Source organism: Solea senegalensis, linkage group LG1 (assembly GCF_019176455.1).
Source record: "Solea senegalensis isolate Sse05_10M linkage group LG1, IFAPA_SoseM_1, whole genome shotgun sequence".
Classification (NCBI taxonomy): domain Eukaryota; kingdom Metazoa; phylum Chordata; class Actinopteri; order Pleuronectiformes; family Soleidae; genus Solea; species Solea senegalensis.
The window spans coordinates 12,920,872-12,936,357 of record NC_058021.1 but is presented as its reverse complement, the minus strand read 5'-3'; the positions used below and the strand labels follow the sequence as shown (position 1 = coordinate 12,936,357).

Below are 15,486 nucleotides of genomic sequence, written 5' to 3'. Positions count from 1 at the left end.
TGTCTTTGTGTCACGCAAGTCAAACACAACACAAGTTGGTAGTAGAGTTAAAGGACTGGGATTATTAATTATTTCTAAAAATTAAAAAAAAACAATTGAGAAAAGCTTCTTAGATAAATGATCAGGATTTGGCTTGATCAAATTTTCAAATCTCTCTATTGAAGAAAACATGGCAAAAGAAAGGAATTTTGGTTTCCATTTCGATTAATTTCTTTTACTAGCCCGGACATTTTAGCATCCCACAGTGTCTGCTCTACATAATCAGGTTGTTGTGACAGGTGTTTAACCAGTGGTAAATCCTGTGTACATTCCACTCCCGACATGTTTATGTACATCCACACAGCCACTCCCGATAATGTCACCTTATATCTACTAGCTAATCCCTCGGAGATTTTGCTGTGTGGCTCAAATGTGGCAGTGCTGCCACCTGAATGATTAGAGGCGTGTCTGCTTCACAGCAGGCTTAAGTGGAGAGAGATGAGAAACCAGACAGCAGTGATGTCCTTTTTTTACTCTTAAGTCAGAACCAAACCCATTCAGCTGCTCAGCCTGCTCATATGAGCAGAAAGAGAGAGTCTGGAGGAGTCGTGATGCCCATCTCAATGAAGACAAGGAGGTGGGTGGGTGCAGAAAAAAGGAAAGTGATGCATAAAGCAAGGGAGGAGAGATTTTGAGTTGTAGCACACAGTGAAACAGAGGGAGTGTTATCAAAAAAGGAAAACGGGAAGGAGACAAGCACCATGTTTCAAGGAATCATGTTTTCAATGTGCTCAAAAGAAAACTGTTTCACAGAGCAAGAGGTTGGAATCATGCAGATGCATTTAGGGATGGGATTAAAGATTGGTTAATGGATAGCAATAAAAATTATTGGGATTAAGTTGATGTGGAAATTTGTGATAAGATTCAATCAAGGTATCATGCTTTCAGATTTTGACACAAGAGGGAGCTTGCATCTGGTCATTGAAGGACCTAATGTTTATTTACCTTAAAGGAAACTGTAGTGTTTTGGCGATGTAGGTTAAAAACCACTAGAACGTTAATTCTGGTAAAACAAATTTAACCAGCAATAGTTGACTAATGGCACCGAGCATAGACCTTTGTAGTCTTTAAACAACTACTGTAGAGTTAGGAATCAACAGACATTGATGGGTGGTTCAATTTATGTGGTCAAGTGCTACTTCCTAGGATTCATAAAGATATTTATACAGCATCTGTGACACCAAGGGATTTTGGCAGCCTTGGCACGTTTGTACAATTGCGTCAGTCAAGTTCCCATTTTAAAGTGCATGAACCCACCTGTGATGCAGAGCCAACAGTTCTACCACAGTGCATTTGACCCTTGCCATAATCTCTGGATAATTTGATGCTACAAGTTTTATTTAGTCCTATACATACACAGCTTACCACTGCTGAGAACAATTTCTCCAAGAACAGAAATGTGTTAAACCACAGCACAGCTGACAAGCTAGTTACGTGTACAAGTGTCAGTTGCCACCATTACCCCCAAATAAAGTCTGGAGCAAAAATGTAGCGACGATGGGAGCAGTTTGTCACGAGCTTTTAACAAGCTTTATTTAAAAGTCAGACATTTCTGGGTGCAAATGGATGGTCCGATTGGTGTTGAGAGCAGAGTTAGTCCTCTGCTCACTCAGTCATGATCAGCTTGCCACTTGAGACTACAGACTTGGGGTTTAGGTAAGTGCTCTTCACTGCAGCTGCCACTGCAGCTCGTTTTCCTGCAAGAAAAAGAAAGAATGGCACATCTTAAGATTAGAATGGTGTTTCAGTGAAAATTGTTCCCAGTTCCTCCAAGATGATTTAACTTTTCCTCTCCTCTATACTCAAGCATCCAACTAGCCTCTCAGTATCATCCATCTGATGGAATACACCATAGTCTTCCTCCCTCCAAACAAACTAAAAACTTAACTGATATTTGACTAGATTCAGTTGATGCAATAAGCTACTCACGTTGCCGCTTGCATGGTTGTTGACAGGAGTCAGTGTTGCTGGGATAACACACTGCTGTAGCACAGTGGATGAAGACCTGAAAAAAAAAAAAAACAGTTACAAGAACTTATTTCTCAATTTTGAGTGCAACATCGAGTCAAACTGCACCGTGTCCCTCTGAGGAGTAAAGGTGTTTTGATCCACAAATGTGAACATCTTGAAGCTGAAACGTTTGTAGTGTGATGAGTAATAAAGCCCAGAAGAGCCATCCACAGGGACCACTGTGGTTATGTAACGGTCATCACGGTCAGGACACCTGTAGACAAGAACTGAGGTCAAGTGGCTAAAAGTTACTTTGCAGTCACTAAAAGCCATATTTTAGGTTTTACATACCCATCAACCAGAAGGTCCCATTGGGGCAGGCTGTCAGGATTTGGGGTGGCAGTGGCCCAGCAGTGCGCCAGGTTCAGGACTATATTGGGATCAGACCGCTCCAGGATGTGCACCTCAACATACACAGGCTCTCTGAGCACTTTAGTAACTGGATAGTCTTCTGGAGTGTAGAAGGACCTGTATGCCTCCTCCTCTGGAAATCAGAAGGGTCCAGTTTAGTAGATGCACAAGAAGAAAATATGTTTGGCATCAGTGAAGCTTATGTGCCACTCACCCTCCACACATCCCTTTGAGTAACACTGTCCGTTACCCAGTCTGAGCTCCACTCTGAGTGGTCCTGCAGCAGCAACCGGTACAGGAGGAGGAAGGTCGTTTACCTCCATGACAAGAGCCTCCACAGCCATGTCAGAGTATTTACACTGGAACAATAACCTGTCGAGAGAGAGCAGGGGACCTGATGTTGGAACAAATCTCAACGACCAGAAATGGTTCATTTTTTAAATGGACTCACTCAAAGTGACTGTCCCTAGTGATTGATCCTCTGGGTCCAACTCCCACCTCATATGAGGAAGACATGTGGTTCTCATACACCACATAACCCTTTTCTTCCTGCAGTTAGGAAGACATTCAAACAATGTGATGCATTCGTCAGTAGCTTAAAGTCAAATATCCCCCATATCCACTTTCTAGAGTTTTGTATTATGTCAGTTTTGTTAAGGACTCAAGGTTTTTATTAAATTATTTCTGGATATGTAAAATGAGATAGCTAGTGCACAAGTATGAACAAACGTCTGTTACGTTTAAAAGCACTGTCAAGCTACTGAAGGCAGTTTATTAAGCCTGTCAGCAGCACATGAGGTCTCACTATAGCGGGGTTTAGATCTCATCTTACTCCATTACATTGCTGCACTGCACACAGACAGTTTAACATTCTGACAGGGGAAATGACTTCACTGTGCTAGTAAAGTGAGACAGCTGCAAACAGGCAGGTTGTGTTATGACTGAAACAAAGACAACCACTAAAAGTTTAAGCAGTAAATTGCTGTAGAAATTAGGTTGACTTGTCACAATCAGGACTGCAATTCATGGCAATTTGTACTAATTTAGTATAATGCTAACCACAAATGCTCTTTTCCTCCTTTGACCAAGTGAGCAGATTTTTTTTATTTAATGACAAACCTGTCATATTTCAAAAGAAACAAACTATGCACACTGCATGCAAGTCAGTCTTAACATCTAAACTGAATGGGCGGTATATCAACATAGATCAAAATGTTACTTCAGGCCAAGACTAAAATATTTTAAGCTTTGCACACTACCTGCGCACTGAGTAAGTGCTATAAGAACACAAATTGCTGGGCTAAAGTGTGAGCCTTAACATTGCATGCTTCAAATTGAACTGAAATTTGACTCTGGTTTTGCAAATTACACATGTTACTTTCAGCCATTTCTGTTCAAGTTAGGGCAAATAACAATTCTGAGGAGAGATATGAAAGAGAAAAAAAAACAAAAAAACACACCACCTCACACAGAAATATGGACTTTAAAGATATTTATAGACAAGAAAACGGCCCCTTGCAACTGTGAAATCTCATGCCAGAGTGTCATATTAGACTTCACCACTCACCTTGAGTGTAGTACCACATGCAGTCATTGGGAACTGGTAGATGGCAAACGCAGAGTTGACACCACTTGGGTCACAGGAGGGATCATTACTTTCCAGCAGACTGATTGAATCCACATCTATGCGCGGCATTGTGGCATCTCGAGCAACAACCACCACAAACTGTCCGTCCCTAGTGCACTGCACAGTCACTGGATGGGGAGCAAATGCACACATTCAGTCATTTTTTGTTAAGTTTGTTAGAGAACTGCAGCACTGGAGAACACAAATACCTGCTTTCCCATAGTAGCACAGGTCCCCATTAAAACAGCAGTTTATGTTTTCACACTGCTCAGCCGCAATATCAGGAGTCCCACACTGAATCTTGTCATGCTCGTCCACCTGGCATTTATCAAAGGGAGCGAGAGGTTGAAAAACTTTCTGCTGTTGCTGAGGCAGCAAAGGAGCAAGAGGAGGCGGCTGTTTTTGCAGAAGTGGAGCCCAAGAATTCTGGGCCTTAACCTCACAAACCAAAACAACTAGAACCACCACAAACAGACTCCTGATTAGCTCCATCATGGCGTTGACCAGAACTGAAACAATGAACGCTGCGGTGCAGACACGGCATTTATACCTGACTGATTCTGCGCATGTTTGCTGCCTCTCATCGTTAGGAGTCAATTGCATAGCAGCCCTGCAGAGTTAATCACCTGGGAGCTGACAGGTGAGACTGAAAGTCTGCCCGTCTGTCTGTGAAGCTGAGTGCATTATCTGACTTGACTTTTACTTCGGGGCCACACGGTTGGTATAGTGGTCAGCACTCTAGACTTTGCAGTGAAGCCACCTGGGTTCGCGTCCCGGTTGGAACAAAAGCATGGAGTTTCAATGTTCTTTCTCCTGTAGAGCAGAAACTCTAAATTGACAATTGTGAATGTTTTTCTTGTGGCCCTGTGATGGACTAGCGAGCTGTCCAGGGTTTGTCCTGCCTATATCAGCTGAGATTGGCACAGCTCCCCCTGCGACCCTCATGTGGAGGATAAAGTGATAGAAGATGGATGGATGCACTTTAGGTTCAAGTTCTTTAGTAGACTTAAGTTTAAAGGACTGTATATCCAGATTTTATCCAGATTAGAAGTCAAAATAAAATCAGGTTTCTACGTACAGTTGCATCTCAGTTTGAACACTTGCCATTCATTTTAATAATTATTATTTAAAGGTTTAGTGTGTCAGATTAAGGTGAAATTAGGATAAAGCAGTAGATAATGGATGGATGGATAGTTCTGTTTGACAGAAATGGAACATATATGAATTATGCTTTTCACAAATTTTCACAATCACCTGAATGTATGTATTGCTGTTTTCATGACCACACAATGAGCCCTTTATATTGACATCAATAACTGGTCTTCTCTGTGTTGCACCACCATTTACTGTTTAATAGACAAACTAAGCACCTTTTGAGTTTGAACGTTAACAGAAGGCCACCATTCCTTCACACTGCATCTTATTGTACACCAGCTGCACCACCGATTTCTAAAGATCAGCATCAGCCGTTACTGAAAACCCAAATAGGTTGACCTTTAACAACAATGACACAGAGCATCCTATGCCACAAACATGTTCACACTAACATTGTGACCAATATCTGGACATTTTCAAATCCCATTTGAATCACTTGCAAGCGACAGTGTGCAGATGCCCTTGAGTGTGAACCTCTGTGTATTTACTGAAGCTGAGTGTTTTTACCTTGACGCAACACTATGTAAAGTGAAAAACATGTCGTGCTGCCTCCTACTCACAGCACCTGTAACGAAGTTCTCTTCTTTTTCTTTTTTTTTTGGATATACACAGATGTATGGCCGGTACACCCAGGAGCTGGGTGTGTATGCCAAGGAGGAAGCAGCGCGACTGCGGGATGGAGGACTACGGGACGGTGGAGGACTGCGGAGGAACACCAGCGTCCGTAGTCGTGCTGCAGATCTGCTGGAGTATGAGAAAGACCCCTGTGTAAAGTGTCGGTGTAAGTGACGATCATTCATAAAGTCTCGAAGCTGCTGCCTTAGTGCTTTAGTGTAGTACAGGGCACAGACATGTCCTGAAGGTCAGACCGAACTCTATTAAACAAATAAACAAATATGATGTGTGTGTCTGTGTGTGTGCTTGTTGTGTTGCTACGCAGCTGTTTGCAGTGCAGTGTTAAAAGTTGTGTGAAAACGCTGACTTTTTAAAGCACAACAGAGCAGCACCCGACGCACAGGAGCAGGAGACAAATACGATTAAAATGGGACTGATATGAGAATCGACCTCCAGCCAACAGGCTCGACTCAATGTCAGACAAAGACAGTCCCCTCTGCTGGCTTTGTGTGTCTGTGTGTGTGTGTGTGTAGAGAGAGAGAGAGAGAGAGAGAGAGAGAGAGAGAGAGAGAGAGACGTTTGCCTTGATCTCAGTATACTGTTTTTTGAGCAGAGCAATGATCTGAGCTGTCAGATTATTTTATGTCTAGTCTTCTTGCGGACATAGATGACAACTACAGATGAGGCATTGGCACTGAAGTTGTGTGTGTGTGTGTGTGTGTGTGTGTGTGTGTGTGTGTGTGTGTGTGTGTGGTCCTCATGGGAACCAAAAGTGTGTGTGATGTATGCAGGTTACAGCATTTAGACTCAGTAGTCCTGTTTCTGTGTTGTGAGCTCCACAAATGACATTCCACTCACCTGTGCTGTACTGCTTTGTTGGACAAAACTTAGAAATTGATATAATAAAACCAGAGGATCAGAGGAGAACAAGGAAATGTTGTCTCCATGTGTGGGACTGCAGCAGTTTAGGCTGTTTAATCTGCTGCAAAATACTGTATGTTCTTTGTAACATGCTATATTTTTCTTAAACATCAAAGAAATGCAGCTGTAATTGTTTCGTACAATGGTGTTTATAGTAATATCTCACTATGAAATATTCTTCATTTTCTGATTGTTTTGGTTTTTTGTATTCAGGCCTCCGGCCACTAGATGGCAGCAGTCTTTTGACTCTCTCCTCCTTCTTCCACTCCATGAAGTAGACAAAAAAACATATATATGTTGTTTATGCATACAACTGGGATGTGTGTCATATACTGTCAGATTAATGCCATTACACATTAGTCAAAACATCCATTGCAAGCAATAATGATAAATGATTTGGCCTTCATTAAAAAAAAGAGAAAAAGCTCACAGTGTGACCCAACAAATCCATCTTTACATCTCCAAAAATATGGGCAGAGTTTTAAAAGAAAAAACCCTTGATTTGACCATTTAAATATATGTAGAAAAAATCAATAGTGGACAAAATGACACATTAGATCATTCTAGAGAGAAAAAAACAAGTCTTTGCGTCTGTCTCTGCCTCTCTGCCCTTGCAACTACTGATTTGATTAAAGCTCGATTGCACTGTCACTGAAAGCTACACTACATCAAGTCAGGCCCACTCGCCGCCCGTAATGGCAGCCATTTAAAACAATCACACTCAGATCAGCAGCCTGCCCCTGTAATGTGTGCAACCACTGTCTGCATGCTGTGTGTGCTCATAGATCAAGAGGTGTTTGTATTTATAGTGGCGTCTTTAAATAGACGCTCAGGGCTGAGCAGGCTCTGGTTCTTTTTTTCTCTTGTTAGGTAATGCGTAAGAAGAGAATCTGTAGTTTTATTGGAAACATAAAAGGGGGTAGTGGGAGATTTCTGTGTGTTTGCTCTCAGTGCATCGGTGTGTGGGAAGAGCACGTCTGTGGGTGATGGACTATGAGTGTGAGCCTCGGCTCACATCAGTAATTGAAGCGGCAGCTTTCGAACCAGACAGCCTACACATGCAGCTGAAGGCTCTGCTGCTGGTCGTGACACAGATGTTAAAACTTGTACTCTGCTTTGTTTGTGCTCGTTTTGAATTACACTACTCAGATCAGATCAATAAAAAAACAAAAAAACAAAAAAACAATTGCATGTTGGAATCATTTCATATCTTGAAGTTAATATCCTTGTATTTGTCATGCTATCTCATCTCCATTCTCTTTTAAATATCTAACACTGTAAATAATAATGAACTGAGGGCTGATATTACAAATCAAGCTGCAAAATCTAAGCGATAAGATAAGATCCCTCCTCGCAGTGGGGGAAATGTACATTGTCAAAGCAGCAAAGACAGTAAAGATAAAGATAATAAATAATACATGCATTTCCGAGAAAGTACAATATAAAAAGATATTAACAAAAAACTAGAAAGTAGCGAGAGCTGCTGCAACAGGCTGCCACATGAGAGGCACCATCTTGTACTGTCTGCCATCCTGATTTCCCCAAATTGTCCTAGTGTGTGTAAGAGAGTGAAGATAAAAAAAATAACACAGATATTTTCATTCTAAAACAATCGGCGTCCACTGTGTGAAAAGTTGAGTCTGAGTGTGTTTGTCTGCGCTTGTTTTCTGACGGCAGCTTGCCTGCCAGCACGTGGCCCCACTGCCGGGCATGCCTGCCCCGTCACGCACACGTGTCTCTACCCGCTTCCCTCAGGAGAATCCTCCCCTTCTCCTGTGACCTGAATCCTGCAGAAAATGATATTTAATTATGACATTGTTCACGATGTCTGCACAGGAGCAAAAGCCATCGTGTGGGAGAGGTTTTTCAGTTTTTTTTCCTGTAATTATAAACATACTTGACAAAAGTATTAGTCACAAATGTGCAAACACACTTTCCTATTAAATGATTTGTCCCAGATCATCTAAAATGGTATTGCAATTTTTATCAATATCAACTGATTTGAAACTTCTTTACCGTGATAGTGTTTGTGGCCTTGTCGCCCAGCCCTGCTCTGATGATTAATCAATAATCCATTTGCTGAGAAAATGTTAAAATGTTCAGGCACAATTGCTAGTTGATGGTTTCACCTTCTTCAAACATGCAATTACTTGTCTTTCAAGACAAAGGTGATTTGATGCACTCTTGAACTCTGTGTTTTTGAGAACAATACATGTCCAATCCATGTCTTCATCTCTCTCTCTCTCATGACAGTCACCACTGTTTTCCAAGCAGGACAAGTGGGCCGTGTCTTGATCTTGACTTAAGAGTTTTTCAGAAATATGGATCTGTTGGAACGTGTTGGTGGCACATTTTTCGTGTCTCTGGGGACGGACACATCCATGACTGCTCTGGTTGTTGAAATGAAATCCAGGCTTTGGCAGTGTCCACAGTCAAAAGAGACGAAAATGAGTCCAGCGATGCCTCTTTTAGCTGACCTAGCTCAGAGTTATGGATTATAATGTAATGGTACAATTTATAACCGTGACCCAGCTTTGTTTTGTCTGCATATCGTCATGCGAGGTGGATGAACTGTACCTAGTAAGCTGAAGTAAGTGAATCAACTGTCTCAAGTGAAAACCCTTTAGGGTAGAAGTGCTTCTTGGACTCAGTTTAGTTAGAGATGCTTTTTGGATGTAGAAACAAAGGTCACGGTGCATTCATTTTGTACATTTTGGTGCATCCTGGACAGGTCGCCAGTCTATTGCAGGGCCAGTAAACAGAATTGAACAACCATTCACTCTCACATTTACACCTACAGTCAATTTAGAGTGTCCAAAAACCTTATCACCAAGCTGCATGTTTTTGAACTGTGGGAGGAAGCCAGAGTACACAGAGAGAACCCACATGCACACGAGGAGAACGTGTAAACTCCACACAGAAAAGCCCTTGGTTGAACTGGGATCCAAACCGGTGCACCGTCTTGCTGTGAGGTAACAATGGTAGCCACTGCACCACCTTGTGGCCCTAGTATCGTTAAACGTTTAACCATCAAAAATGTCTGTTACATTCGAACCAGCTTTGTTTTCTGTCTTTTTGCCCCTCAGCATGTGCATCTCGCTGCCAGAAGTTCCTGATCTCGCGCGTCGGGGAGGACTGGATCTTCCTCATTCTGCTGGGGCTGCTCATGGCTCTGGTCAGCTGGGTCATGGACTACGCCATCGCTTTTTGCCAAGAAGGTAAGAAAAGGACAGAGGGCCAGAACAGAAAGACAGAGAGACCGAGACAGCGGGTGAGAGTCAGCAGAGGCGGCAAAATGTGTAAAGAATTAAGTATTGATCCATGAGAGGCCAGGAACATCTAAGAGGCATTGACAGTGTAAAACAGTGAAATATTAATATAAATTGAATGGCACTCTGCCACAGACTTATATTGATTTTGAACAGAAACTAACAAAGTTGCTTTATTAATATTTAAAGCATCAATAAATGCTGCTTTGACAGTTTACATACACCAATTATGATTCTGGCAGTTAATTAAATTGACTCATTTTCATCTTTTTAGTTAGTTCTTCTTTCTCATGTCAGAAAAAAGGGAGGCTAAATGTCCGTCCATTAATATATTCATATGTGTGTTTGTTTGTTTGTTTTTAAATCTGTGCAATTTCTTGTGAGAGGAGGAAACAGAACATGTAAACAAGAGGGAAAAATAATCCCCTTCTTCCTTCTTTTTTAATGAGGATTTTCTTATTTTAGAGTTTACTCGACCATGAAATGCTCCTTTTATATCCTCCCACATGTGAAATCTGAAAACACAGACTACAAAGACTACAAAACTGGATATTTTTAAATGGAAAAAACTGTAAAACTAACCACCGAAGATGGAACAATGATATTGTTATGTTGTACTGTAATTTCTGCAATCAAAACCGCAATTAAAGACCTAGTTTGATGACAAAAGAAAGCAGCGTGGGATCATGGGAATTCATTCATCCGTGACAAATAGACAATATGATAATGAAAAAGACAAACGATAACATGCTGGCTTATTAGAACTGAATATTTCCTTCCTCAGTCTGACATGTTGGTAACATTTTGGCTAATAAAGTACACTGCTCAACAAATTATATAAGATTAGTCTCGTCATTTTTAGATATTTGGATTCAGAAAAGTGAATTTAAATTGTATTTGTACAGCAGTTTCAAACGTATCTCCAATCTGATGCTAAGAGAATGTCTATGTCTTTCAAATGTGAAAATGACGTCAAATTATGAAGGGCTGAGGCCTGAAATAAAAAGAAATAAATGCATTTCCACATGTAGCTGTCTAGATGTAGCTATTTCTCTCACGTTTTCTTACTCCTCTTTCTCTAAAATGGCAAATTTGACTGAGGATGAGGTCACCACGCTGCTAAACCCGGAGGAAAATGCCCCGAATGAGGCGGAGAATCCGCTCACAGCTCGTAAAGCATGTGGCTGTTTGTCGTTAAGTGGATTATACACTGTGATGAAGTTACCTGTGTGTGTGTGTGTGTATGCAGCACAGAAGTGGATGCACGGTGGACTGGACAGCAACATGCTCCTGCAGTACATCGCCTGGGTCAGCTACCCTGTGGTGCTCATCACTTTCTCAGCAGGATTCACTCAGATACTGGCTCCTCAGGCTGTGGGTAAGACGCACACATACGGCACACACACACACATAAACAATAATGTTAATATGTTTTAACATATGATAATTTAATCATCAGCCCTATAATGCACCATAAGGCTTCCAAGGACATATGCTGAACGTTTTCCTCGGGGTCACGTCTGCAGCAAATCCATAAAATAGGCCTCTGATGAGATGTGCATACAGAAAACTGCATGAATATCAATCAGCCTCCCCCACCGCATCCTCTGTACTCCTCACTTCTTCCTCTCATCCCTCCTCTCTGTAATTGCTCTCTTTCCGCTCATCTTTCCTCTCCACTCCATCATCCCACCTGGCGTGTCTTTGTTTCACTTTGCAGGTTCAGGTATTCCTGAGATGAAGACGATACTGAGGGGGGTGGTGCTGAAGGAGTACCTGACTTTTAAGACATTTGTGGCCAAAGTCATTGGCCTGACCTGTGCCCTTGGCAGTGGCATGCCTCTGGGGAAGGAGGTAGATGCTTTATTTCTTGTCTTCCAGGTCTTACAAATTACACAAGACAGATAGCTTGGCAGTTTCTAAAGTTTTCTATCGGGAGGAAATAAAATAAATCTACTGGCATCATTAAAGCTGTGGCTGCAAAAATAAAGAGGTGATTTACTGCTTGTATTTCCCATTTGGGAGCATAATAAAGTTGTATGAACTGAGACTGAGCGGGGTTTAATCTTGTTCAGGCTTTGAATGATGAGTCCTACACGATGCATTCTGCGTTTAATGTGCTTTCAGCCACATCATGTACGCTAACGTCCCCTCTCCCTCTCAGGGGCCCTTCGTTCATGTCGCCAGCCTGTGCGCAGCTCTGCTGAGCAAATTCATGGCTGCCGTCTTTGGTGGGATTTACATGGTGAGAATGGTAACTACGTTAAAACTTTTCTGCAGAATTCCCTTGTGCATGAGTATATGTACATACAAGTTCAAACTGAGTTAGTGACGTCACTCTGTGGACATTCACTGAAGCATTCACCATGTGTCCAACTGTGTCCCCGATTAATAAAATCGCCATAAAATGAAAGCCTATTAATTTAAATACATTGATTTAAACTTACTTATTTATGGGTAGTATATTCAATTTGTTCCGATAAAAACTTCTACTAGGTAAAGTCTCAGTATTACCAATATTGCTGGGATCAACCAGAGGAAACTGAGTCATAGTTAAAGATAAAACATTCAGTAAACAAAACTATTTGCTGATTTTAAAGAGCATCATTTAAAGGTTTTTTTTTTGGTTGATCTTTTCTGTAAGCCTCAAACTAATTACAAAAACAAAGTTTGAATGCACATCATTTTATATGAAACTTGTTATGATTGCTGAAGTTGCATCGTAAATATATATTGTACAAATATTATAGTGATATAATTGATACAAACTCAGATGAAAAGAATAAGAAAACAGCTGCAGCTGGTCGGCAGAATCTCAGCGGAGATGAGGATTTTCTTCATGTCTCAGTTTTCTGCTTATAAGTCCTTATAAGTTTGACTGAAAGAGAAAACACAAACACAGCTTTTCTATGATTCTATGATTTTTTTTTGCCACTTTCCAGGACACACACTCTTGCCTCCACTCATGCTGAGCCACATCCTGTCCATGTCCGCACTGGACATTGTCCTGTGTACGTCCCTCAGCACCAGCAGCTGCACCAGTAATGGAGGAAGATAGACTTCGAGGGGGTGAAACGCACAGTTAGAAAGATTCCGATAATGCAGGGGTTGAAACACAGCCTTTGAATGTAATTGTTCAGGGCACGTGTTAATTCAGCCCACTGTGGAATTAAGACTGTGTTTGCTGAAGCTCATTTTCTGCTTGTTTGATTGTGTGCAGTTTGTATAATAAGCTGGATGACTTCCAGGAGGAGGATTAAAAAAACAAAGGTAACCTCTCACTTGCACAGATGGCACTCACACATGTTTCTCTTTTTTTGTGTGCGTTTCAAATTTACCGCTAAAGGAAGAGCCTTTTGTGGGAAACAAGGTATGAATGCATGAGTCAGACGTTTTTTTTTTATTCCCAGTTCCATCAACATTAATAATCCATGCCCGGCCATTTCAGATAAGCCCGAGATAGACCGATGCCTTTCTTGCCATTTTGTCTGCGGCATGTTTGATTGTGTTCAGTGAAGCGGCGCTGCGAGGCATCGATCTGTGTTGCCGTTGCTTTAACACAAACATCTCATCTCATGATTTCCACACTTGATCTGTGTTTCCAATTATGGCGCCTCACACCCCACCATTCATACGTTTAATCTCGCAGAAGGTGAAACGTGACAGTCGTAGGGTCACAGTACAACAACTGTTGCTTCTGTAAACTATTTTTCACACAAAATTAATCTGTTGTGTATCATGTGTGTGTGTGTGTGTGTGTGTGTGTGTTGTCTGTGTATGGACAGAACGAGCTGAGGAACACGGAGATGCTGTCAGCTGCCTGTGCAGTGGGTGTGGGCTGCTGCTTCGCTGCACCTATTGGAGGTAACAACTACAGGCCAGACTGTCATTAAACTGCATGAATACTTGGGTCTAAGGATGTTTCTTTTCGTGTCGTAGTCAGAAATGACAGAACATTCACTCAATCAACACTTAAGTCCAACATCAAGATTCATTTCAAACATTTAGTCAATATTTACCTCCACCGTAGAGCAATGTTCTGTTTCGTTGCACAAGGAATAAATAAAATGATTTTCATGCTGAGCCAGACACAGATTCAGTTGTTTTTTAAACTTGGTGGTGGTTTGTGCTCTCCCACTTTCTCCAGTTTTAGGATGAATTGGGATCAAATTGATGTAACAATGTGTGAGGATTTCCTCAAATTTAAAAAAACTTCCAGAGCACTGAATGGACCATTGGCTTTAAAGTTAAAGTTAATATCTTTGAAAGATATTATAAGACAGTCATGTTTCCCAGAGGAAGTCATGCTTCCTAAAGTCTGTCCGTCTGCCTGTCTGTTCCATTTAACACTTTTGCACCTCAGGGTGACACAAAACCTTTAAAGACTGTGTCCCCTTTTGAGTGTCTGTAAAATAATCTTAACTGAAACTTTTTTCCAGGGCCTGGAGTAAAGATGAAAAAATAGAATATGATGATATCTAGCTGTTTTGTGTAAATTAGAATAAAACAGATGCTTGTGAAGCAAGTGCAGCTTGTTTTTGGCTCATGATTGACACATCGTTTCATTCACTCTGATCAACAGGACTGGATGTTGGACACATGTCGTGTTTTGTTTTTTAATTTTTTAGCATTTTCAAATCAATAGTCCTTTTTACCCTTTTACCTAGAAACTGATATGAGAGCTGAAATTGTTTGGATTTATTTTTTTGTGTGTTTTTTGTACTGTTACCTTGAGCTATGGGAATTTTTTTGTACTATGCAAAAATACAATTGTGGAAATAATCAATGAAATGAGTTGCAGTGCTAATATTAGTGTGTGTGTGTGTGGTTAATGCAGGGGTGCTGTTCAGTATCGAGGTAACGTCAACATTTTTTGCGGTGAGGAACTACTGGAGGGGCTTCTTCGCTGCCACCTTCAGTGCCTTCATATTCAGAGTGCTGGCAGTCTGGAATCAGGACGAAGGTAAAACACCAACAAAAATGATAAAATGATCCAGTGTCTGTAATTATCACAGGAAATGTCAGAGCATTTAAAAACAAAGAAACATTGCACATTATTGCAAAGCTAACAAACGGGAAAAGGTAAATGTTGTATTTCAAACTGTGTTTATGCAATGCAAAAAGTTTGTATTGATATATGTTAAACGGTTATACTTTTATTGAAGAAAGTTATATATCACGATCTATAGTATTTATATTGTTCTGCTATCTGATGTGACTCAACTTTTTGCCCTTGTGTGTGTTTTTGCTGTCTGAAATAATGATAGTAATATAATTAGTTATATCCTGCTTTATGTGTAATTGTTTTTAGAGTGTCAAATGTTATACGTCACAGTTCATAGAATGTATGTAAGCCTACATTTCTGCCCGCAGTGAGAAGGATGTTCTCTCTCCTCAGAGACCATCACTGCTCTTTTTAAGACACGTTTCCGTTTGGATTTTCCGTTTGACCTTCAGGAGCTGCCAGCGTTCGCCGTCCTGGGGTGAGTGTGTGTCTGT

At 41.1% G+C, this 15,486-nt stretch overlaps 2 protein-coding genes across 8 annotated transcripts in view; one reads left to right on the top strand and one right to left on the bottom strand.

The window, feature by feature from the left end:
* clcn2a (chloride channel, voltage-sensitive 2a) overlaps positions 1–15,486 on the top strand; it is a 45,745-nt gene that overhangs the window by 20,280 nt on the left and 9,979 nt on the right. For 4 of the 7 annotated variants that reach the window (XM_044045517.1, XM_044045506.1, XM_044045481.1 and 1 more), the window contains exons 2-10: positions 5,795–5,963; positions 9,805–9,936; positions 11,237–11,365; positions 11,708–11,841; positions 12,152–12,241; positions 13,334–13,357; positions 13,773–13,851; positions 14,825–14,950; positions 15,386–15,470. In XM_044045517.1, coding sequence (XP_043901452.1) covers positions 5,795–5,963; positions 9,805–9,936; positions 11,237–11,365; positions 11,708–11,841; positions 12,152–12,241; positions 13,334–13,357; positions 13,773–13,851; positions 14,825–14,950; positions 15,386–15,470 — 968 coding nt within the window. The remainder of the gene's footprint in view (positions 1–5,794; positions 5,964–9,804; positions 9,937–11,236; positions 11,366–11,707; positions 11,842–12,151; positions 12,242–13,333; positions 13,358–13,772; positions 13,852–14,824; positions 14,951–15,385; positions 15,471–15,486) is intronic. The other 3 variants (XM_044045538.1, XM_044045528.1, XM_044045497.1) reach the window with 1 other exon arrangement.
* LOC122781655 (zona pellucida sperm-binding protein 4-like) lies at positions 1,551–4,565 on the bottom strand. Its single transcript, XM_044045552.1, has 8 exons — positions 4,237–4,565; positions 3,968–4,155; positions 2,852–2,949; positions 2,615–2,772; positions 2,341–2,533; positions 2,116–2,263; positions 1,969–2,044; positions 1,551–1,736 (listed from the first exon to the last, which is right to left on the bottom strand). The coding sequence occupies exons 1-8, from the start codon at positions 4,520–4,522 to the stop codon at positions 1,645–1,647; spliced, it is 1,239 nt and encodes a 412-aa protein (XP_043901487.1). The 5' UTR covers positions 4,523–4,565; the 3' UTR covers positions 1,551–1,644.

Bases quoted from the DNA above. Each gene is read 5' to 3' on its own strand.
- LOC122781655 (XM_044045552.1), bottom strand. From the start codon at position 4,522: ATGATGGAGCTAATCAGGAGTCTGTTTGTGGTGGTTCTAGTTGTTTTG. The intron at 4,156-4,236 runs GTATTTGTGTTC...CTCCCCATCCAG, and splicing joins GTGCTACTATGGGAAAGCAG to TGACTGTGCAGTGCACTAGG. The intron at 2,773-2,851 runs GTGAGTCCATTT...CTCTCTCGACAG, and splicing joins ACTAGGGACAGTCACTTTGA to GTTATTGTTCCAGTGTAAAT.